This window comes from Protopterus annectens, chromosome 8.part1, assembly GCF_019279795.1.
Source record: "Protopterus annectens isolate FY-2018-M chromosome 8.part1, PAN1.0, whole genome shotgun sequence".
Taxonomy (NCBI): domain Eukaryota; kingdom Metazoa; phylum Chordata; order Ceratodontiformes; family Protopteridae; genus Protopterus; species Protopterus annectens.
In genome coordinates, this window is record NC_056742.1 from 539803819 (window position 1) to 539830638 (window position 26820).

At 39.9% G+C, this 26820-nt stretch overlaps 1 protein-coding gene across 2 annotated transcripts in view; it reads right to left on the reverse strand.

The window, feature by feature from the left end:
* Positions 1 to 26820, reverse strand: part of LOC122810440 (hepatocyte nuclear factor 4-beta-like) — a 954244-nt gene that overhangs the window by 172407 nt on the left and 755017 nt on the right. For both annotated transcript variants that reach the window (XM_044082058.1, XM_044082059.1), the window contains exons 5-6: positions 5503 to 5658; positions 5246 to 5333 (exon numbers count right to left, since the gene is read on the reverse strand). In XM_044082058.1, the coding sequence (XP_043937993.1) occupies positions 5246 to 5333; positions 5503 to 5658 (244 nt within the window). The remainder of the gene's footprint in view (positions 1 to 5245; positions 5334 to 5502; positions 5659 to 26820) is intronic.

The following is a 26820-nucleotide window of genomic DNA, read 5'->3' on the forward strand; positions in this document are numbered from 1 at the left end:
TAACTATCCCCTTAGGCTTGTTAATGTCATTTTTTTCTAATTTTAATAAATGTGAAAGATAACCATTTTATGAACCAGTGTTAATTTTATACATATTGTATTTGGAATAGCATTTAGTGTACAACATCCTGGTACAATAACTTTAGAGTTATTTATACTTGTCTGTTATCAATTAAAAATATAATTTAAACCTTTGTTTACCAATCAGCTCAGCGATATGTATGAAAGAAGTACCACTTGGTTTTCATATATTTTTGTGCTGAATGTAACATTCTGTATCTTTTTAAAGTTACATGAATTTGAATATAGTATTGTTCAGAGTTTGTTTCTGTCTGATGAACTTGCATGTTTGCTTTGCAGAAGTAAAACTAAAACTGAATGGGTTGTTTATAATTGCAAATAGAATTACAACAGATGTTTATCAGCAGTTTGCTAATCCAAAACAGTTGCCTAAGGCATTTCTGTTGTAATTCATGGGTTGATCAGATGAGTGACTGCCTACACTGAGCTTATGTTGTAAGAAAATGTGTTACTTCCCAATTTCCAGTATAGGAGCTGTCATGCCACTAAGATATGTAAATTATTTGTAGCTCTTTGTACACACCCTGCCATATGCACGTACACACACACACACACACACACACACACACACACACACACACACACACACACACACACACACACACACACACATTCAAAAGTATATATGATTATGTGTTTGCGTGTATATTTTGATTCAGGCAATCTTGTTGTAAACAACCAGTGTCTAACACCCTGGATTAGCTGAGAAATGCCGCTTGAAATTTTGCTGATGTGTTCTGCTTATATTGCAACAAATGTTCTCCCTGTCTGCAAAAAGTACAGTTGTGTACGCTTACCATAAATGTAGATGTTTGAGTGTACTCACTGTTGCAGTCCTGGTTTTTTGGGAGCAATTGGCAGGGGGTCATAAGTCAAGCTGGATTTAAGGAAAACATCATCCACCACATCCAGGACTGGAGGGATGGCCAAGGGTCTGTGTTGCAGAAGATCTAGGAATTCCCTGAGTCTCTTTTTAGACTGAGGGTAGTCCTGACTCTCCCATTGGAAATGCTCCCTTAAAGTATGCAGGGTTTCCCCAAAGGAAAAATCCTCTGGGGGAGAGGCTGAAGGAATGGATTCCTCTGCATCAGAATCCTCATAAGTGGAGAGGGGTTGCATGTTCATCTGACTCTTGTTCAGACAAAACTACTGGGGACAAATCTTTTTTCCTTTTTGAGGGGGTAGCTTGGCTTCCTCTGATCAGCATGAAAACTTCTGGAGTAGAAGCCTTGGCCTATCTGTTCTGCAGGAACGTGCTCTACTGCCTTCAGAGAGAGCAGGGAATGGATTTGGTGGTAGATCTGGGAACCTTTTTGGGGTTGGATGGGTGTGGAAGGAGAATTTGTATCCCTGATATACAATGTTCAGAACCCATTGGTCCTTGGTAAGGGTGGCCCAGGTGCTTGAGCGAAAGGAGAGTTTTCCTCCTAGGGGTAAGTGAAGGTGGGCAGAGGGGAGGTTGAGAGGAGGTGAGTCATTGTGAGTTCTTACCATAAGGGGGTGGCTTAGAACTCTCTGGTTTTGAAGTGGAGTTAGTCCACTGCTTAGACCTCTGCATTCCCTGGGGCTGCTATCTGGGGGGGTCTGTTTCCATGGGGCCTAGGCTGGGCCTGTTTACTCGGAGCAGAAAAGGACCAGTGCTTGGAGGGAACACGCCTGCTGAACCTAGGGGGCTGGACCTGTAAGAAATCTTTAACTGTTTGCATAGATTTTGCTTTTTCTTCGATCTTTTTTAAGACCTCTTCTGCCTTAGTGCCAAATAAGTCATCTTTGTGCAAGGGGGCAACCAACAGCTTAGATTTGACATGGTTTGGCAGGAGTTGTTCCTTAAGCCATACATGTCTTCTAATGACAGATCCAGTGACTTCTGCCTTGCAAGAAGCTTCTAGGGTGTCAAAACATAGTGCAAAGTGTGTTTAGTTACTTGACTTGCAGAATGCATTAAGTCTTGTAAATCTTTAGATTCTGCCCGAGTAGGAAAGGAAGACATTTTTTGTTTAAGCATATGAAACTGACAATTTAGTACCCTGATATCAAGTAGTGAAAGAAAAAAAGGATCTCCAATGGGATACTTAGCTTTAGAAGACTTCAACTTCAATTTGGAAACAAAAACTCAGGTAGCGGCCAACCGGCACTCGTGTGAACTGCTTCTGCTTCGGGCTCCACGGCAAGAAAGACTGATGTAATGGCATCAGCTGCCTTACGTTATACCACTGATGACCTGACGTCAGTCCTCAAGTGATAGCAACAGGTGCAGAAATACTAAGCCTCTGGTATTCGGGCTGGCCGAGGGCTACCCTGGCAGGGATAACCCAAATGTGATGACTGCAAAAGTGAAACACGAAGAACATCTGAAAATTATACAGCATTACAGTTCCTGCAACAGATGACCATAAACAGCTTCAGTCTGTTATTTAAAATGGAAATGCAGAACCAAACCAGGAAATGTCATGTTTACTATAAGTAAACGAATAAAAGCACTTCTGTCTTGTAGATGGCTGTAACTTACATTACATTAACTCTCTTATGCTTAATGAAAGTTAAAAGATCCTGTGTACTGCTGTTTTGTAGATAGGCACTACATGCAATAACCTACTTTCTTAGTCCTTTCATCCCAAAATATAGGAATCTCTCGCTCTTTTCTCAAAGATCATTCATCTTACTCCAGTTTCCAATCAGGACTAAAGGCTCTTTACAAGATGCAGGGAAAATGCAATAGCTCTCTCTCTCTGGCCATAAAGGTTAAAGTCATCTTACCTTGTTTACCTTTACATAGCTGTGGCTCTGACTTTACTTTTCATTGGGATTGTATCTATTGTCTTTATACACCCCCAGACTAACTCTGATATTCACTCCTTATATAATGTGTTGTGCCAATCTCTCTGTATAATGTGTCATGAATCGATTGTCGTTATCCTAGGGCTGAGACTGACGTAAGTCCAGAGGAATAAGTATTCTACCATGGTTAACAAATTCAAAATATAATAACAATTAAAAATATGTTTTGTGACAGCTACTCTGTGTATTATTATTTTTGTAAGAAGACACTATATGTAGTAACTCACTTATGCTTAGTGTGAGGCACACTTTGTAACACTATTATGGAGAGTGTTACTACATACAGTAGCCAGTACAAAATTAGTGCATAAAACAAAACTATTCCATGTAAAGCCAGGCACTACATTTAGTAACTCGCTTTTGTTTAGTGTGAGGCACACCATGTAACACTACTACGCATATAGTTACTACTTGCTACAAAAATAAAAAATTAAACAATATACAGTGAGATACTTCTTACACTGTACAGATGTGGTATTGTTACATTACATGCATATTCTGCTCTGAGACAGGAAGTTACAGGTTCAAAAATAGACATTTAAATCGCTTATCAGCTGCAGACAGTATTTATTTACAACTTTCTTACAAGTTCTGAAGCTGCGATATATCTGAAGTCACTTGCTCACTCAAGTTAGAGCAAAATAAGTGATTGTTAGAAGTTTATGTGCTACTTTGAGGAACTTCTTCCTTTTCCAGTACTGGTAATCCTGGGTTTGGCAATCCAAAACTGGTGGCTTACCGTCAAACTCCGAACATAAAAGTAGAAGTAGGATATGGCAGATGGTAACAGCTCAGATGAAAGATAATGACCAGATTTTCAATTGTGAATGAAGACCATATGCTTCCTGAGCTCCATTTTAAAAGAAAACTCCACAAGAGAAGAGACTGCTTTTTTAAATCTTTACTGAAGGGAATTGTGATGAGTACTTTTGTTAATTAAGACGTCAGCACTTTTGTCAATTAACAGACTTCTTCATCACTTTCATCACTTAAAAGACTTCTTTGAGTGCTTTCATCAATTAGAAGACTTCTTCAGTGCTTTTGTCAATTAATAGACTTCTTCAAAGTCTTTTAATTGACAAAAGTGCTCATCATGATTACCTTTGATAAAGATCTGAAAAAAGAGTCATCTTAGCTTTGGAGTTTTCTTTTCAACTGGAGATCAGGAAGCTTATGCTCTTCATTCAGAACTGAATGTTGGTCATTATCTTTCATCTGAACTGCTACATCTGGCATATCTTTCTTCCATGTTTATTTACATATGTTTGTGTGTGTGTGTGTGTGTGCGTGTGTGTGTGTGTGTGTGTGTGTGTGTGTCTCTGTGTATATGTGCGTGTGTGTGTCTGCATGCATGCGTGCATGTGTGTGTGCGTGTGTGTGTCTGCATGCATGCGTGCATGTGTGTGTGCGTGTGTGTGTGTGTGTGTGTGTGTGTGTGTACATATATTTTATATATATATATATATATATATATATATATATATATATATATATATATACACACACACACATGGGTCTACTTCAAATGATTGAAGTTTTAGAACATTGATCATCACATCATCAAAGACCAGATAATTGAAGTTCTGAAACATCAAACGTCCTGAATATAGACTGCCATACAGAGCGGAATTATGGGATATTTCCATTCTCTTCACTGTAATGCGATCTCGGAGTTGGTATATTTAAGTAGCAGGACTTGTGGGGGTGCAGGGGGGCTTGCCCTCCTGCAAAAACATAAAAGAAGACTTTTTTCTTTTTAGATTTTTTTTTGATGATTGATATTTCAGAACTTCAATCATCTGGTCTTCAATGATGTGATGATTGATGTTCTAAAACTTTGATCATTTGAAGTAGACCTAAATATATATATATATATATATATATATATATATATATACATATATATATATATATATATATATATATATATATATATATATATATATATATCACACACACACACACACACATATATGTGTGTATATGTATATATAAAATTTCCCTATATACACAGGAACCAGTAATTAAGTCAACTGGGTTAATGTTGGCATCTGTTTAGTAGTCAACACACTTTGGTTGACAGGTTTGCACAATCACTGCATTACCTGAGTTGGGGAAATATGCCCTTTTATCAGTATTTTATGTTCTCTGAGTTAGAATATATAATTATCATGCAGTGTGGCTGTGCAGGGGGACTTCCCCCTGCAAAAACATGGTTTTGTATTTATATGCACCAAGAGTATGTCTTATTATTAGACATAGTTTAACCAAAATACTATCACAATTATTAACTTGTATAATTGTTAGAATATATATATTTACATACCCAATAATAAAATGTCCTTGTAGGGAATGGATCGTTTAGCTACACCGAGGAGGAGATGTTCCCCTGCATGGGCGCGTAAGAGGGCAACCTGAAAACAAAATGACAGCTGTGAAGAAAATGATCTGCTTTGCATCTTTTTAGCTTTACTGTAACAAAAGCAAGGGACCGCTGGCACTGAAGCCAGCCCTTACGTGAAGCACAGCATGCTTGCTTGAGAATTTAGCTTTAAACACTGGATCGTGGCACTTAATCCTTACCTGGTCATCCAGTGGTAATTCACAGAATGCTGGGATATATTTTGCCCATTCCACAAGGACAAGTAACTGCTGTTTCATCGATTCAGCCACATCATTCAGGCTTGCAATCTTTTTTAGAGCTAAATCGTTACTGTGAACAGGGCTTACTGATGAATACTGCAACCAAAATAAATAAAATCATTTTAAAAGAATAATTCGGGGAACTACTCTGTGGCTGATTCATTTAGATATTTCACTTTCAATATTTTTAAATATATAATCTAAATTATTGAATAGTAACACAATTACAACGACACCTTAAAGAAGATAAATGGGTTTTTGCATTGATAGCTGATATCATGTATACCTGAAAGAAATGAAGAACAGTGTAGACTTTCCTGCAAATCAAGAAATATCTATGAAGATCTGACATGTACTTCATTAACTGAACAATGCATACAATTAACCAACATTTCAGAAAATAGAAAGCCTGAGGCTCATAGACAGATACCATTCACAGAAGGATGGAGGGGGGGCATTTTTCATCAATCAGGGAGAGGCTTCTTGCATGTCAACTGATATAGTAACAATGTATCTGTTACTTCTAACATTAGAAGCTTCATAATGGGTCATTGTAAGAATGTATCTGTTACTTCTAACATTAGACGCTTCATAATGGGTCATTGTAAGAATGTATCTGTTACTTCTAACATTAGACGCTTCATAATGGGTCATTGTAAGAATGTATCTGTTACTTCTAACATTAGACGCTTCATAATGGGTCATTGGTTGAGCTGAATCTCAAGCAGTAACACCAGGCAGAAGGAAAGAATATAGATGCATAACAACAGACCTTAGAAAGGTAAGTCTTGCAACACTGTTTTCCAAAATGAAGTTCACAGACTCATGATCAAAATAGTAAGGCTTGGAGAAGGTGTGCACTGAAGGCTAAGCTGATGTGGCATAGATATCTACAGTGGAGGTATTCTTGCAGGAAACACTTGACAGAGTCAGTCCCTTAGTGCAGGAGCATTGACTGTAGCATATTGCCCAGAGTATGGTTAGTCATCTGCTGGAAACAATGCAAAGGTAAGTCTATTTGAAATGTGCTGCAACCATGAACCCTTCTCTCAACTGGTCTGCTTTCCTAAAATTATACATCTGTTTCACGTAACACGTGACATGATGATGTCTTTTCTCATTTAAGCCTCATCCTAGTGAATGAAACTGGGGACTGGCTACACTGATTCCAAAACCACCTTTGGAACGAAACATGGGTTTATCTTAATAGAGATCCTGTTTTTGTGAAAGACCATATGTGTTTCCATGTATATAACTGCCTGCTGCGATGTCGTATGAGCAAAGATGCTAACCTTCAAAATAAAAACAAACAAGAAAAAAATCTAAAGTGAAATCATATCTTGTGAAAAAAAAAACACATATACTTCCACAGAGAGAGACGGGACATTGAGATATTATGATGAACACACCAGAAAGAGTAATTTTTGAAAAAAAATTTCAACACCACTGAGCTTGAAGGGTTACGTCATAGGCAGCTAAGCCTATTGGCCATAAAATTCATATCCCATGGGGACAGGTCTTCCAATGAGAGCATATATATGGTAGTCCTTTAAAACCCTGCATGGCCAGTCTTTTTTGGGCAATAATCATGCTGTCTACAGGGTTAACATTTCCAAAGACAAGTAACACGTGCACTGATGCTTAAATTATAAAGGTGCCTAAGTTAAGTCAGATGATATGCATGTTGATGTACTGGGCTCACAGAGGGTGTGTTGTACCTAAACTGAGTGCTCTATCCATGTGGAAGAAGAGATCTGCAAGGAGGAACACTTCCTATCAGCCCTGGTAGAGCTTGAGATTACAAAAAGCAAATACACAGAGACCAAACGATTTGCATCCAAAGTTAATCTATGAAATGGAGGAACGTATCATCCCAGTCATGGGGACTTCCTGGTCTTGGGGCAGCAGAATGTTCTTTATTGCTATAGACCTGACAGCATGAAATTATGTTCTTCTTAGCCACCAATAGGTAGCAAGAATGAGTTTTACTCATTTTTCCGTGATCCTTGTGATGAGATGTGGAAACAGTGAGAGTACTGGGAATGTATACAGAAACTATGGGGTTGGGGGAGTTATCGTAATGGTTCAAGTGTTTATCTTACAGACACAAGGTACAGGGTTTAATTCTCAACTTTGGGAAGCATAGCTAGGCTTACCCCCTCCTCCCTCAGGTCTGTTAGCCTAGTATTTACCTGTAAACCTATGAACTACCTTTGCAACTGGAGACGGATCACATCCACCAACATTTCTCCATTTTCCTGCTGAAGCATGCTGTAGACAGGTCTGTGTTCTTCTAAACTGTGAGAATGTTGATCTCTGGAGCATCAACTTCCAGATAACCCAAACTCATCATTCCCAATGAAGCAAACTGGTGCTCGAAGACCATTAGTGTCAGCCAAACCACTCTTAACTCCAATGGCTCATGTGGAATTCCCTCTCTAAAAGAAACTATTCTTCCTCCAGTACCTGGAAAGCACATACCACCTGAATTTGTGACAGGTTTTGTTGCAGGAAATGAAGACCTACCAAAGATTTGTGTGAATTATCTAACACTTCAGTGCTGCACAACAAGGGCACAACTCCAGATGAAGGTATGTGAGTACTTGGTGTTTCTGAATCACTGTACCCTCATGGTACATCCACATCTGCAGACATGCAGATGGCACCACAAAGATTATGGCAACTAGTAAGCTGAGAAGATGGTGCAGAACCCAGTCCTGGGCCTTATGTTGTGCCCTCATCAGGCCAAGGGATATGACTTAATAGGGCCTCTCTGAGGGCAGAAATGACCAACATGGGGGAGTGTCACGCTCCATATAGATAATGAGTCCAGTATATGGTGACCCACCCAGGAATGCAACCACTGCAACACCTACTTCAGGGACGTTTCCTAGAACTTCCTGGATAGAGCTATTAGGTGTAAGTCATTTAGATATGGAATCACCTGGAAATCCTTCTCCTGTAAGACTTTTGCCACCATGACTAACACCTTGCAAAGAATCTGGACAGTAAGAGAGTCCAGATTGCAACACTTTATTCAACAAGTGATAGTTATCCAGAATAAACCAGAATAATCTCCTATGTGGTCCACATATAATGATGTGCCAAAGTCATCCATCATGTCAAACTGCAATATCAATGCACCTTGCAGGATGACCATCTGAAACTTAGTGTAACAGATGTGCTGGTTAAAGCTGAGGATGTCCATAATTCAACAGACTCATTTGGCTTATCTGGGACAAAAAAAATGTGTACATTTCAAACCCTTTCAAAATCCTGTGCAGCCTCTACAATACTTTTTTACACTAGAGTCTGTATGTCCTGAGAGCTTCACTTAAATGGAGCTGATAGCCATCAGAGCTCTATTTAGGAGCACCAGTGAGCTCATTATGTTAGTCCAGGGACCATGCCTATAATTCACTGCTCTATGATGGCTCTCAAGCAGGGGTGAACTCAGGAGAAGCACTATCCACAGGCAGCACAAGGCTGGATTCAGGACTCTGGTACTGCAGCTGGCAGACTCACCTCCTTGTGGGACATAGCATGCATTAGGACATTGTGATACTTCAGCACCTTCCTTAGATGGTATGGAAGACTATTGTACTTTTTTGGGGTTGACAAGTCTTAGAAGAGCAGGAAAGGGTGATAGAAAAAGGGGGGATTAGTCCACCACAAAGGTGAGCGCCTGTTTTCAATTCAAGAGGTCATTAACTTATCTACACAGATGTGCGTGTCTCCCAAGAAATTAACATCTAGGATCTTGTTCTAGATATCCTTCTTTAGTCAGGAGAATCTTAGCTATGCCATTTTTCACAGGTACAATCCTAAGCTTCTGGTCCCAGCTACAACCTCAGAACAGCATCATAGTGTGTAGTATGCTAGCCCCCTACACATCAGCACAGCATTACATTGCATGGCATCTCAATCCACTATACAACATCAGCACAGCATTATAGTGGGTAGCATATCACTATGTAACATCGGCACAACATTACAGTGCATGTCATATTAGCCCACTAAATAACATCAGCATGGCATGTAGTATGTCAGTCCACTACACAACATCAGCACAGTATTACAGTGTGTGGCATGTTAGCCCACTATATTACATTAGCACAGCATTACAGTGCATGGATTGTTATCTCACTATATTACATTAGCACAAGATTATACTATGTGGCATGTTAGTCCACTATATTACATTAACACAGCATCACAGTGCGTGGCATTTTAGCCCACTATATTACATTAGCAAAGCATTACAGTGCATGGCATGTTAGCATGGCAATCAGCCCACTACACTACATCAGCGCAGTATTACAGTGTATGGCATGTTAGCCCACTACATCACATTAGCACAGCATTACAGTTTGTGGCATGTTAGCTTACTATGTTATATTAACACAGCATTACAGTGCATAGCAAGTTAGCCCACTACACTACATCAGCGCAGTATTACAGCGTGTGGCATGTTTGCCCACTAGATTACATTAGCACAGCATTACAGTGCATGGCTTGTTAGCCCACTAAATTACATTAGCACAGCATTACAGTACATGGCATGTTAGCCCACTACATTACATTAGCACAATATTTCGGTATATGGCATGTTAGCTCACTACATTACATTAGCACAACATTACAGTGTGCGGCATGTTTGCCCACTACATTACATTAGCACAGCATTACAGTACATGGCATGTTAGCCCACTACATTACATTATCACAGTATTACAGTGCGTGGCATGTTAGCCCACTACATTACATTAGCGCAGCATTATAGTATATGTGGCATGTCAGCCCACTATGCAACGTCAGCGCACTGTTACAGTGTTTGCTCATGGTATATCAGCCCATTACACAATATCAGCACAGTGTAGAGGATGTTTACTCCATGGTCTGTGTAACAGTCTGGATTATAACTTTTGTACATCTGCACAGTGGCGTTCTGTGTCAGGCCATAAGTAATTCTCTGATGAATACCATTTGAAAAGCTACTGCCTCTGCCTCTGACCTCCATCTATTTGCATCAAATGTAACGAGAAATGTAAAAAACAAACCCATACAGTAGAATACCTACATAAATATTTTATTTATTTTACATTTTTTAACCAGGAAATTCCGAGTGGACCAGATCCATTTTCAGTGGAGTCCCGGGGAGAAAAGCTCCAGCATCAAGTTATACAAATACAGTACATCCAGCATAATGCACAAAACAGGTTACATCATGTATGCTGAGCATAGTAATATAACAAGAAATGACTAAAACACTCCAGGTAAAAGAAGATGTAGAACATAGGTAAAAACACAATGTCAGTTATACATTGGTAAGAGAAGAAAATATATCAAGTAACATTCTACAGTTAAAAATACCCTTTCAGATGACCAAGCCTACAGGGGATCAGAGATCCAGCATGTGATCAAAGAGGAGTTTGGGGAGTTAATAGTAGTATGGATAGGGTTATGTGATACAAGGGCATAACCAGGTACTAAGAAGATGTGATTTGGGGGAGTTTTTGAATATGGATGTGGAGGGGGCAGTGGACACGGATAGGGAAAGAGAGTTCCAATTTCTGGCAACGGTGTGGGAGTAGAGCACTTTCCCTAAATTATATAACAAGTAAAATAATAATGTTTATAAGACGTCTCCTTCTACTTACCTTAACAGCACACTCAAGCAAACTAGTAAATACTAGAAAAATGGTTTATCCCATGCATTGATCCCCTTAGGTTATCTATGGTATGATTCTAGTTATTCTCATTAGGGGTAATATGTAATTATTGACCGTGGGATGGGTAGGGCCAATCTAACCAAATAGTTTAGGTTATTTTGAGCAAAAAACAGGAAACTGGATAGGCTTAAAATGGCCTGTAAGGGCAGGTAGCCTAGTACTTACTTACGAACCTATAAGAACTTATGAGCACCATTAGAAAGTTCAAAGTTGAATATGAATGTAAAATAGGCCTAAATGAAAAATAACAACAAATCTTTCTTTAATATGTCAGGAAGTTAAGAAGTAATACCTAACATTGTTTGGGGATAGTCCACAATAATACTGCACATTCTGACCCAAAAGAAACAGCCGATATCCTAGATGACAAATTTAGTGCAAATTTTATTCCACCAATAGTTATTGCAATTCTGCAGTTTCTGTATTCCCAGCTACCCCATTTAATTATCATGGAATAAATCCTGCCTACATTCTCAAAAGCTAAGAAATTGCCATACATGGACCTGAATAACACACCAGATTATCTGATTGTCAGTATCAAATGTGGTGTATCTGAACCCCTACTTAAGCTCTTCAGTCTACGCCTCTCCAATGGTTACATTCCTGAAATCAGGAAAACAGCCATTGTAATTCCATTGTACAATCTTGGCCTGACAGCAAGCTGTGGTAATTACAGGCCCATTAGTCTGACTAGCTTTGTATGTATATCTATGGAAAGTATTATCTCAGACCTCATTAATCTGGAGATTGAAAATCAATGAACTTTGGATCCTCATCAAGTTGGCTTTGTCAAAGAAAGGTCCTGTCCCTTTGACCTCATCAATTTATTTGAAAAAGTCACCCAAACAGTGGATAGTGGTTATGTACATACAACATATCTGGGACTGGCCAAAGTTATTGACAGTATTCCTCATATGCGCATTATTGACAAATTTGTAAATCTAAATAAAAATCCTTATGTTCTGTGGTGGATAGCTGACTGATGTCTGACAGAATCTATGTGGTTAGAATACAGATGTCACATCTAAAAGCAAACACAGTTACAAGTAGCATAACCACAGGACTAAGTACTAGACTCACTCCTATGTGGTATCTGTTTCTCAGACCATCAGGCCAACACTCCTGGTCTATAATTATCTAAGACTGCAGACAACTGTAAATTGGGAGTTGTTCAGTTTTCTTTGGACTCACACAGTTACTCCAACATGGTTTAGACCATGTTCCTCATCACTTTGTCTTCACATCTCCACAGTGGTTAGGCAAGTCTTCTGTCTGGCTCATCTAATTTCAAAGTGCATCTTTCTCCTTTATATCCAAACAAAGGCCCCTTTACTCACATCTCAAACCCATTACTGAATATAATGCCCCCTTTTGATATTTATTTGCCTACACAAGTCAGTCAGCTTGAGAGATCTTACAGGTTCCTAACTAAAAAGATTAGTGGCCTCAAAAATCATAGAGCAGAGTGGCAAGCCCTCTCTCTGTAGTAATGTCCTTATAACTTCCTCTGGAGGGATCTGTGTCAGTGGCAGCCCTCTCTGTAGTAATGTTCTTATAACTTCCTCTGTAGGAATCTGTGTCAGTGGCAGCCCTCTCTCTGTAGTAATGTCCTTATAGCTTCCTCAGGAGGGATCTGTATCAATGGCAGACTTCTCTCTGTAGTAATGTCCTTATAGCTTCTTCAGGAGTGATCTGTGTCAGTCGCAGCCCTCTCTCTGAAGTAATGTTCTTACAACTTCCTCCGGAGGGATCTGTGTCTGGTCTTTTAAGTCATAAAAGATCTAGCCCTGTTTGACTGCCTGTTCCTTCATGGGAAAAATAGTTCCTCAAATACCAGTTTAAATATCTAAACCTTCATCAAAAGAAGTCAAACATGCCGGCATGATAGATTCATATCCCAGCTTATCCTCCTCTTCTGGAACAAACTTCCACTGTATGTTAAGAGGAGTAGCACCCTTACTACCTTCAAAGTAAACCCAGATAGCCAGAGTGGCTGCCTCAATTTCTCCCTAGGGCTTGCTTGTACTGCCCTTATTGAGGATGATGGGAACTCTTGAATGTATTAAATTGGCTACACTTGGAAATATCTGCAGCCTGATTGCCTAGTACTTACCTGAGACCCTATGAAACCATGAACCTATGAACGCATTGTTCATTTTGTGAGTGCTGCATCACCATTACTTACTAACACCGAGGTTGCACATTCCTGGGGAAAGGGTCAGTGTAATTTCACAGTTAGAATTCATTGCGAGGTTAAGAAAAGTAACCAAAAGGAAGTGGCTATTTGAATGGCCAAGATTTCCACACTTGACATTCTGAATGAAACCCCATTTTTTTCGGGAATACTATAGACCAGCTGACTGCTGCTTAACACTCAAAAAGTGTGTTAAAAAATTAAAAAAAGTGAGAACAACAAAGTTTGTCTTACTTTGTATATACTAATTCTGAGATTGCAGGGTCATGGAAAATTCTGCCTACTCTTAAGTATGTTGATCTCAGTCAGTGTGTATTAATAGCTGGAATGGAAGTGCAGTCCCCTACATCAGGTGGGGGAAGGGATGCAAAGTCATCTTGAAAAAATATTTAACAATGTAAAAGATATAAATTTTACAATTTTATTTTTTGGCACCCTACTGTATGCACTCTGAGTGTCAGATAGTAATATGATGACCTCTTTCCATTAGGCATATTTGATTTTCATCAAAGAACACTAAGGTGATTTACACCCAGTGTAAATGAACACTAAGGACATGCGATTATATTGGTAAAAAGGCTCTTTGTAAAGGGCAGTATCTGCTTACGTTTACCAGTAATAATGATGACATTGTGATTTTTGTTTGTTTACTATGAGGAAGTATATTTCAACATGGGATTAGCTAAGATTAAGGTATCATTTTCTGCTTTAGTATTTATTGGTAATGGTAGCAGGGTCAGAAGGACCTGACCTCTGAATACTCTGCACTTTTTTTTGTAAAAAAGAAAATATTTCTGAGCTGTTAATATTTTTAGACCTCTGTCCTTGTCTGAATGAGTATTTAGAAATAAATCAAATGTAGACTGATAAATGTTTATTTTCTCTACTACAACCCAAACTGTAGGCCAACGTTAAGATGACAAAAGAGACATTTAGATCGAAGTTAGACGTATATTTATTAAACTGGCCTGACAGTATGTGGGAGATTGGGATACAATAAACACATACTTTATTTATATTACTGAATACAGTTCAGTATATAAACATTCTGGATACAGTAAACACATATGTTATTTATATTACTGAGTACAGTTCAGTATATAGACATTTGGGATACAATAAACACATACATTATTTATATTACTGAGTACAGTTTGGTATACAGACATTCAGGATACAATAAACAAATACATTATTTATATTACTGAGAACAGTTCAGTATATACACATTTGGGATACAATAAACACTTACGTTATTTATATTACTGAGTACAGTTCAGTTCAGTATACAGACATTTGGGATACAATAAACAAATAAGTTATTTGTATTACTGAGTATGGTATAGTATATGTATATGAGATTCGGAATACAAGAAACACGTTATTTGTATTACTGACTATGGGACAGTATACAGGTGTCTGTGATACAAGAAACATGTATGCTATTTGTATTGCTGAGTATGGTATAGTATACAAGATTCAGAATACAAGAAACACATATGTTATTTGTGTTACTGGGTATGATACATTATATTAATGTTTGGAATACAAGAAACATGAATGTTATTTGTATTGCTGAGTATGGTACTGTATACAGTTATTCTGGATACAAGAAACATGAATGTTATTTGTATTACTGGGTATGGTACAGTATACAATTATTCTTGGTACAAGAAACACTTATGTTATTTGTATTTCTGGCCATTCTTTCTGGCTTTGTCCAGATTTCTTGCACTAAGAGGTTGAGATGTATGCTATCTCGTTCGACCATTAAGAAATCCTTATTAATTTTTATCTCTCTCTCTCTTTCTCTTACAGTGAAACAAGCACATAGTAAGTCTGACTACTGCTGCTGCAAAAGTTATCATATCCCACTACCTAAAGAACTTGCACAGCTGAATTTCACCTGCAGTTGCAAAGGTTGACAAGGAACAAATACAGTGAGTTAAATCTATGTAAGGCAATTTCCAAGACTCGAACTAATAACTTAATTTGTTAAGTAATGCACTAGTGTGTTCTGTTTTGTAGTGTTGAATCTGCTGGAAGGATATCCCCACCCTCACTCACCCACACTCATAGGCCTTTTACTGATGAAGGTGAAGTTACATTAACACTTTAGCATATTTCACTCTTATCAGTGTAATATATCCCTGGAAAGACATTGAAATGCCCATAACTATAAAATTAGATGTCGTGACTCGAGTCAAGTATTTAGAGTTCAGACACCTTGTCTTTGTATCCATGAACATTCTACCTCACTGACTGTTTATGGTGGTAAACCATCTGGGGGGGGGGTTCTTCCCACTCTATTCACTTCGCTCACTCTGCTGCCCTGCCCTTCCCCCATATCCTGCCCACCCAAGCACCTTTAATCATATCCCAAGCAAACCACTCCCCCACATTACTATGATCCAATTATATACAACTCTACCTTGTCCACACCCACATTTCATGCATATCTTTTCTACTTTTATTTAAGAAATACAGGAAATGAGGAATGGTAGTCACAAACACTCTAGATGTTGAAATAAAATGTTTTATTTAGCGTTCGTCTCTTAATAACAGACTTCTTCAGAATGAATAAATCAAAGCTCTGTAGACTTAAATACATACTCCTGCCATACAATTGGACAACTATCCATACACTAACCACAGCTCCCATAATACATTAAAAACATAAACTCAATTAACTAGGCAACAATATACCAAATGCAGTCCCTTAAAATCATAAACAATATGAATGTCTAAGTTTTAAAAAAGGACACAGGGAAATTTTATCACTTAAACCAGGAAAAGAACTGGCATTGAGCCTAACCTGCCATTTAATTTCAATATATATTTATATCTATCTATATCTATATCTATCTATATATATATCTATATATATATATATATATATATATATATATATATATATATATATACATACATCCTCATATACCCCCACACACCAATACACAACAACCTCCTCCAACCATCACCCCAATAAACACAGCTGTATCTCTTCCCAGCTTTTCCTCTATACCCTCCCATATTATTCAAGCCACAAAATGGCCTTCTCACCTCCTAGGAAACCTCACTTGACACCAGTACCATCACCTAGGAATAAAAAATACTTCACATGGTACTCATTCCTCATTACCTATCTACTCAAATGTGGAGACATACATCCTAACCCAGGCCCACCCTCTAATCCTAATCTCAAGAATAACCCCAAAGATTTAAACATACTTACACTGAACCTTAGAAGTATATGTAATAAAATAACCCCACTGCATGTCTGGATTTATCAAAATAAACCTGGCATACTAGCCCTTACAGAAACATGGCTACACCCCAGTGTAAAATACTCAGAAATACCTTCAAACTTTGCAATAACAAGAAGAGATAAATCTAAAAAAAAAGGGGGGGATAGCCCTTCTATATCCCTCTACACTCAACATCACACCCTATACCAGTAATATACCCATCTTTTCCAATGCTGAGGTACTAATTTCCTTTTTGAACCTTAATATATCAAAATAATTTGCATAATAATAATATATATTCCACCAGGTAACAATACACCAGTGCTGAAAAATATTTTATCCTGGACATCCAAAACAATAAACCTTGAAACAATAATCTTAGGAGGCATAAATATAGATTGGCAAATCATAGCTTCCAATTCCCCCACAAATAGTATAAATCTGTATGTTTTTTTTCAGCTTATCAATACTCCAACAAGATACAGCAAAGATCTTACCTGCCAATACACCCTAGATTGGATCCTAGTATCCCACCCACCAATTACCCCTCTTCTGGTACACTGTCTAGGTGCCTCAGTGATCATCTGCCAGCTTATTCCCTTAGAACAACTTCCCAACAACTAAGAGTACACACTGTAAAATCACTTAGGAACTCAACTAATTTTTGTCAGCATAAATTCAACAATCTCCTACAGGAAATAGACTGGACACCCCTTAAACAACTACCCCTTAATGATGCTGTACTATACTTTAATAACACCTCCCTTCACTTACTTAATACCCCAGCTCCCCTATATATGAAAATAATCAAACAGAACTCAGCACCATGGCGCTCTAAGGAATGTAAACACCTGATGAAGCAAAGGGACGTAGCCTGGTCAACCTGGAAACAAAACAAAAATGAACAAAATCATGTTAATTTCAAAACACTCCGTAACAAAACACTATGTAACAAAACACTATGTAACAAAACACTCTGTAACAAAGTAACAAAACTAATCAACAAGAGATAAGAAGTCAGATTATTCCCAGCTAAACACTACATAACAAAGTGACAACACTAGTCAACAGAGAGATTCCCAACTTCAATTCCAGCATAAAATCAACCCCAGTAAATTTGGCACTCCATATCTTCTCTACTTAACCTTGGAAGAAATGGAGAGCACACCCCATCACTAGATACCCCTCCATCACAAATACCGAACACTTTAACAAGCACTTCATAATATCAATATCAGACCTACTAACACCCCTAATGCTGGACCCCTCCCCACCCTTCAACCTATTCAGATACCAGCCCCAGACCATCAACTATGTCTAACCTTGTCATTAATAACCCCCATACTCAACAAAACATCATAAAAACCCCATTCTCATTCCAGCCCGTACCCACCGACACCATTAAGAAACTGCTACAGAAACTAAAACCCTGCTCTACCTCAGCTAATAATCCTCCACTACACTACCTCAAACTGACTGTTAACTCAATCACCTACCCAGTCAGTATCCTTATAAATAGGTCTTTATCTGAATCAGAAGTACGTACCATATGGAAATAATCCCACATCACCCCATCCATAAAGGAAGCAACTCTTTTGAACCATCCAATTTCCGTCCTATATCCATCTTGTCACCCATATCCAAAATTCTCGAGAGAGAGAGAGAGAGGTATCCATCAGCAGGTAATGCAATATCTATTGCAAAACAACCTTTTAACCAAAACCCAACATGGCTTCCGACCTAGCTGTAGGGCTTCCGACCTAGCCACAGCACAGCTACAGCCCTATTATCTTTTATAGACACCATGAACAAGGCCAGAGATGCAGGATGCTATACAGCCTCGGTATTCCTTGACCTCTCCAAGGCTTTTGACACAGTGTCTCACCCCTTACTGTTGAACACACTGTCAAACTTAGGCTTCTCACATAACACAGTAAAATGGTTTCAGAGCTACCTCAAGCATCATAAACAAGCAGTGAAATGGTCCAATGAACTCTCACCCTTTCTCCACAACCCTACTGAAGTCCCTCATGCTCCATCCTAGGGCCCCTACTCTTCAACATTTTCACAAACAGCCTTCACACTGCCTCTCACCCTAGGACCCTCATTCAATATGCTGATAATTCCACCATAATCTGTACTGCTCAATCACTACCTGAACTACTTTCAAAAACTCAGTAGTCCTTTACTGCAGTCAAATCCTGGGTAAGAAATGCCCAACTCTTTCTTAATCCAAAGAAGACAAAAATAGTACTCCTTCATCCCAAAAACACCTCCCAGTCACTGATCAATTTAGCACCCTTACATCTGACAACACTGTTATAGAAATATGTCAGGAAACCAAACTTCTAGGAGTTATCATTGACAATAAACTTTCATTCGATTCCCATATACAGCAAAATGTAAAGAAAACTCATCAAAAACTGGGACTCTTATATAGAAACAAACATTTCTTTACTGCAGCAACTAAAACTTTGTGCCTTACGGAAACCTGTCTAAAACCTAACACTACTGACAATGAGATATTACCTCCTGGATACAATATTCACTGGTTAGACTGCACTACAAAGAAAGGAGGTGGGATAGCAGTCCTACACAAAAATACTCTAACTGTTAATAGAGAAGCTATTCAACCACCCCAATGCAATAATACAGAACTTCTCATAACCAAACTACAGATCAATCATAACAAATGCTTGAACATTGTCTGTGCATATATTCCGCCAGGCAACAACTTAAATACTCTGGAGGATATCCTTCACTGGTTATCCACTACCTATCCCCAAGAAACAATAGTTCTTGGTGACTTCAACACCAACTGGTACCCCTGCTCCTTCGAACCTCCCACACCCCAATAAACTTATCTGGGTTTAAACAGACCATAACCTCTCCCACCAGGATAAACAAACCGACCAACAGGGAAAGCATCCTAGACTAGATCCTAGTTAATAACCATCCCCAACAACACACAGCTGGCACTCTCCTTGATGACCTTAGTGACCATCTACTAACCTATATCATAAAACATAAGGCAGGAAACCTCCACCAGACCAAATATAAAACACTTAGAAATAAGAAAAACTTTGACGCTCCTATTTTCCTAAATGAACTAAAAGCAGTTGACTGGTCAAAACTAAAAAATCTACCCCTAGAAGAGGCTATAGCTCACTTCAACACTAAATTCCTAAGCATCCTTGATTCCCATGCTCCAGCACGTATGATAAACTCTAGATCAAATACAGCCCCATGGCTCACAAAGGATACCAAATCTAAAATCAAAAGTAGGAACAAAGCCTGGGCCAGCTGGAGATCAACTAAAGACCCACTTGACCATTTAAAATATTGTCAACTCAGGAACGATACTAAAAAATTTGTTTTACTAGAAAAAAAAAAGCTTTTATCACAATCTCTTACAAAAACACCAAAACCACCATCAAAAGGTCTGGGCAGGCCTAAATCAACTTCTACATCCAGGTCATTCTACCACCCCAACCCCAGCTAACCACACCCATAGCTTCCCTGAGACCATAGCCGCCACTTATAATAACTTTTTCACTGAAACAATACAATCCCTAGCAAATCAATTAACCCCCACAAAACTAAACCACTCCCCTTACCAACCCACCAATCACCTCAAATTTAGCTTCCAACCAGTATCCACTAGTTTTATCAAAACACTTATAAAAAAAACTAAAACCTACCACCCTCACTGCTGACCTCCTCCTTGCAGAATACCTACAAATAGCGGCAGATGCCATTGCTTATCCCATATCTATCCTAGTCAACAGAACCTTATCCAAAAGTGCTATCCCCTCCCTCTGGAAAATATCCCATGTCATCCCACTCCACAATGGTGGAAGTTCTACAGACATATCCAACTACAGACCCATTGCCATTCTTTCCCCCCTAGCTAAAATAATGGAGAAATGTGTTCACAGGCAACTAATGCAATACCTTACACAGAATAACTTACTATCTAACTCCCAGCATGGCTTCAGGCCAAATCATAGCACGACCTCAGCCCTCCTTTCCTTTACTAACAACATAAACCAAAATAGGAATAACAATAGGCTATCCTCCACCCTCTTTCTTGACCTATCAAAAGCCTTCGACATGGTCAGCCATGACCTTCTCATTATCGCCCTCAAATCTATTTTCCTCAATCAGCACGCAGTCCAGTGGTTCCAGTCCTACCTGACTGGTAGGCAACAGGCATTAGTATGGCAGGGCAAACTCTCCAGCCAGCTACCTCTCACACTTGGTGTCCCTCAAGGCTCCATACTGGGTCCACTACTCTTCTCTATTTTTATCAACAACCTTCACACTGCTATCCCTAAAGCTACTGGCATTCAATATGCAGATGATTCCACTCTGATCTGCTCAGCTACCTCCCCATCCGAACTGCAAGCCCTAACCCAAAATACATTCAACACTATTGAGAACTGGCTCGCTAACCAATGCCTACTGTTGAACCTCAATAAAACTAAACTTCTACTCTTCATCCCCACCAGAAAATCTAACACACTTTCTTTCTCTGTCACGTCAAACAATGGTACCACTATCTCCCCAGATCAACACACTAAACCTCTAGGGGTTATCATAGACAGTAATCTTAAATTTGACCTACAGGTTAACAAAACCATATGGACCAATAAGAAGCTTGGGTCACTGTATAGAAACAAAACATTTTTAACCCCACTGGCTAGGACTGCAATCGCCCGGTCACACCTACTCTCTACTCTACCAAACGCCTTGCCGGTACTCTCAAACCTCAACAAATCTAAATTAGGTAAGCTCTCCCATAGCTACAACCATATTACCAGATTTGCCACTGGCTCCACTTACAGAGCCCACCACTGCCAGAACCTGAAACAACCAGAGTGGCTAGAACTGCCCAGTCTATCTCAATTCAATCAACTCCAAATAGCACACAAAATGTTGTACCACCCTGAGGATACCCCCTCACTCATAAATATCATTAAGCCCTATAGCAACTTGAGATCCCTGCGATCAGCCAACAAACTACTCGTCCAAACCCACAAAGCTAATAATGCTGCTGGTGAATCCCTGTTTGCCAACTTTGTTGGCAAAACCTGGAATTCGTTGCCAAACCATATAACCCTGCAATCCTCCAAAGGTCTATTCAAAAATAACCTCAAACAGTATCTCAGAATGAACTGGCTCTGCCCGTGTACCAATCTTGATGGAGTTAAATACTGAAAGGAGACTCTCTAAATATCAAACAGGTAACTATTTCATCAAGCTCTGTATGCTATCTTATGTCTCCTGCCTTTAAATTGTGTCTGACCATGTGAATTGTGTATACCTATTAGGGAACACCATAGGTTCACAGGTTCATAGGTAGGTACTAGGCTATTGGCCCTAGGGCCTATACAAGCCTAGCCAAAAAGGTACCCTGGCTTTCACCACACAAGAAAATTATTTTCCTGTGCCCCTGTCAAGCAGAACCACAGAAGTGATCCCCGGGGAGAATTTCCTATTACCCATCCAGTCATCAAGATTTTTCTTGAAGAGTGCTAATGAGGAGCTCTGTTTGACATAGGTAGTCTGTTCCAGAGTATGGGAAGTCTCTGGGACAGGAATCTATCCCTCCAGCATGTCCTGTTTATTGTGGTGACAAGGTTTAGGTCCCTAGAGCGTGTAGCTTGGAGGGATTGGGATTTCTTTAAGTGGAGCATGTCCAACAGATCTGGGTTTGACATAGCTTTGTATGTTAGGCAGAGATCACCTCTGAGTAGGCGATATGTGATGGAGTAAAGCTGGAGTTTTTTGAGACAGTCTGCGTAAGGCATCTGTTTGAGGCCAGTAATCCTCTTTGTGAGGTATTTTTGTGGCCTTTCCAGTTGTTGTAGATGTCTTGTGAGGTACATACCAAAAGGGGCGTTGTACTGTATAATGGGTCTAATGAGTGATGAGTAGAGGGGAACAATGACCTCTTTTTTTCTGGATGAGAAACCTTTTGTGATGAGATGTACCACGTAGAAGGATTTCCTGACCACTGTGGTGATGTGATTATCTAAGGAGAGACTACTGTCCACCTGTGTCCCAAGGTCTCTTATCACACTTTCAGTGTTAAGTAGACTACCGGCTATGTGGTAGTTCATGGGTACAGAGTTTTTACCAAAGGGGATGACAATGCACTTTTTGGCATTGAGCTTGAGACCATATCTTTGACACCAGGCATCTGTCTCAGTGAGGCCCTTTTGTAGGATGTCCACATCATTAGGAATTTCAATTATGGCTCCTAGTTTGCAGTCATCTGCGAATTTAGTTAGCCAAAGACCTTCTGTGTTAGCCTGTACTTCAGAGAAGTAGATACCAAACAGGAGAGGACCCAGGACTGAACCCTGTGGTACTCCACTTGTCACTGGTCTGAAGTCTGATTTGGAGTCTGCTACTTTCACAGTGTGTTCTGTCAGTAAGTCAGTTGGAAGCCCATCTTGTGACATAGGGATTTATACCTAGTTTAGTGAGTTTATCTATAATTCCAGAGTGGGGAATGGTGTTGAACGCCTTGGCAAGATCTAGATAGGCTGTGTGAACCACCTTACCCTCATCTATGGCTTTGGTGACTACTTCAAAAAAGTCTATCAGATTTAGGAGACATGATCTGCCTTTTACAAACCCAAACTGTGTGGGGTGCAGAGTTTGGAGATCTCCAATGTCTTTGTTTATGAGTTCCCTAATGATACGTTCCATGGCCTTGCAGACGAGGCTCGTCAGGCTAATGGGGTGGTAGTTCCCTGGATCTGTTGTGGCCCCCCCTTTGTGGAGTGGGATAACTGTCACGGTGCGCCATTCAATGGGCACAAAGCCTGAGGTGAGGCTATGATTGAACATGGTGCTTAGGTGGGGTGCCAGTTCATTCTGTAGTTCATGTAGAAGGCAGCCTGGGATGTTGTCAGGTCCCATGGATGCTGTGTTCTTGGCTTTGGAGAGTGAGGTTTTTACCTGTGCAGCCGTGATTACAGGAACTTTGCATTCTTCCGGTATAAAGATGGGCCCTTTAGGGGGTGAGAGGGGGGTAAAGTTAGCACTGAACCTATCTGCCAGGATGTTGGCAATATCAGTTGGTTCTGTATATTTAGTGCCATTGTGCTGTAACTCAGAGCAGATCCGAGTGTTGCCATTGAGATTCTTGACATGCTATAGAATGCTTTGTGGTTGTCTTTAGAGTCAGTGGCGATTTTGTTTTCATAACTAGCTTTGGAGGATTTTATGAGGGATCTCAGCTTCTTACTGAGGCTGACCAGGGAGTTCCTCCAATCATGGGATTTTACTCTTTTTTGCAACAGTTTCCTTCTGTTGTAGAGTTTGTTTATGGCAGAAGACCACCAGATTGGCTTCCTTTTTTTGGAGGATAGCATCTTGGTTCTGTTAGGGATAGCACGATCCATGCACTCATGTAAGTGCTTATAAAGTGCATTAGTGTAGGATTCAGCAGTCGTACCTCTATTGACCATCTGCATGGGTGTCGTGAAGTTTGCCACTTCTGTCTTAAGAAGCGTGAAGTTGGCTTTGGAGACATTTTTTACAGTTGTTTTCCTAATGGGGGGTGAGAGCGGGATGTGGATGTCTAGGGTGATTAGTTTGTGGTCGGATCTGACCAACTAGGAGCTGATGTCTGGTGTGAAACACTGGTCACTCATGTTGGTGATGACGAGGTCTAGGATATTGCTGCCCCTGGTGGGGGTGTGGATAAGTTGATCCAAGGCGTTGGAATTGATGATTTCCAGAAAACGTTGAGCGAAAGAGTTGGTACATGAGTAGTTTTCCCAGTTAATGGTAGGGTAGTTGAAATCACCCATTATTAGAGTGTTGGGTTGTACCTTAATATTTTCCAGTGTATCAAGAAAAGAGGAGTGGGTATCCTGGGGCATGGTGGGGGGTCTGTAGCAAGCTACAATCTGGATTGTGGTTTTGCCCAGAGTTAGTTGAACTTGGATAATCTCAGATGCATTATGCTGAGCAACTAGCTTGGAGGTGTGGATATCCTTAATGAATATGGACACGCCTCCACTTTTAGTGTTTTAGTCCGGGTTTGGTGGCCGAAAGGTGTGGTATGAATTATAGCCTGGTAATGCAGGGGTGCTCTCTGGAACTTTGAACCAGGTCTCTGTCACTGCACAGATGTCAATGTTCTCCATTTTAAGGAGTGCCTCAAGTGAGTGCATTTTGAGGTTTAGACTTCTAGCATTGAGTAGCATTACCCTCAGATTTTGCTTGCTTGTACCTGTTACGGTGGTGAATTTGTCATTTGAACCTTGCCTACAAAAGGCACTATAGGGGTGGCAAGAGCCTTTGCCAGTATCCGGAATCCCAAGGACGACAGGTGCAGGCCATCTCTGGCAAAGCAGCGTGGTCTGTCGATCATGTCATCCCAGGCAGACAGATACTGGATTCCCTTAGAATGACACCAGAAGCTTAGCCAATTGTTAAAGTCAATCATTTTGTCCATTACTGTGGTGTCATTCTGGGTGATGGCAGGATGCTACTCAGGGCTAGGGTCATACCTGCCTGGGCTACAAGATAGGAGAGCTCCTCCATGTCTCTTTTCATGTAGTCCAGGGAGGTACGTCTCAGGTCATTCACACCAACATGGACAATGACAATGAGTCATATCTGTACTTGCTGTGGAGTGACCTAAGTGCGTGCATTATGTGGCGGATCCTGGCACCTGACAGGCAGCTGACAGTAACTTTTTCCTTGTTTAGCCTGGTGAGTGTAACATCAGTGTGCCTGACTATAGCGTCACCTATGACTAGAGTGTTGGGTACGTTATGTCTTACGGGCTGTAGTTGAGTGGCACACTGAGTACGTGGGCTATGTGTCATTTGGGTTGTGTTGGGGGGGTGGAGGTTGCTTGCATTTCTGCTTTGGAGGTCTCTGTTGTTTGGACAGATTTGTACTGACAGCCTCCGCGAATGTAGGTGTGTGTTTTGTGCTTCTGTGTGTGTGTTTTGGTGGTGTAGGTTTTGAGGGACTATGTGATGAGTGTGGTGCAGTGCAGGTGTTTACCTTCTCCTCTTGACTGTCTAGGCCAGTCTTTGGTGAAGAGAGCTTTGCTTCCAGTTTGGCTATACAAGTGCATCTCTCACAGGTCGTAGTGTTGGGTGGTAGGAGGAGAGGGTTGTCTGTGTACATGAGGCAATTGCTGCATTGTCCCAAGATGCCCAGATTCATCAGGTAGACAGGAGAAAACACCAGGAGCTGACCTTTAGACATGCCTGAATAGGTGCTTATTTATTAATTACTAAAAACTGTTTTCCTCTAGACAAGTGAGGAAAGTTGAGTGCTGTAGTAATTTGTAACTTATTTAGTGCTTACAATGAGTTCTGAACAAGTGCTGAGATCAAAGAAACAGATGAGTGCTAAAACTAAAATGCTGGCTAGTTGCAAGGGAAATTTTGAAGAGCAGACTTTATGGCGCCAGGAATAGTTTAACCCCAGTTAAGTAGGGGGGGGGGCTTAGGAGCTCACATACAGTCCTGGACACAGCAAATCTGTATCTGGACAAGACCTGCCACAGGAAAGGGGGGAAGCAAGCTTAGAATTTTTTTTTTTTTCCAGTAAAGTGGAAATGGAGAAAGCTGGAACAGAAGTTAATTCAACGTTAAGAATCTGAGTGGGTTGGCCTTCACAAATGTTTTCTATTAGATTGAGTGAACTAATGACACTAGACTGGGAGGAGTGTCACAGATCAAATATACAGTATGGGCGTGCAACTGCAAAGCCACCAAGTATAACAACACACAACACTAGGGAGGGTGGGTGGTGGGTGAGAAAAATTACAGTTCCTATAGGCACTAAATGAAAGTTTTAAACAGATCAAGGAGCAGACTCGAGAATGCTTTTAACTGTAAACAATTATCAAAAAATGCACAGAAAAGCTCGGATAGAGCGCTCACAAACAGAAAATACAACTCTCAGTATGAAAAAGCAGTTTACAGTTAAGTAATGTTAAAACAATATAAAACAGTACATAAATGCAGTGAAACAATAAAAAAGCTTTATAACAGTGCAAAATGTGTAGATCAACTGTATAGCACAATTATAAGCATTT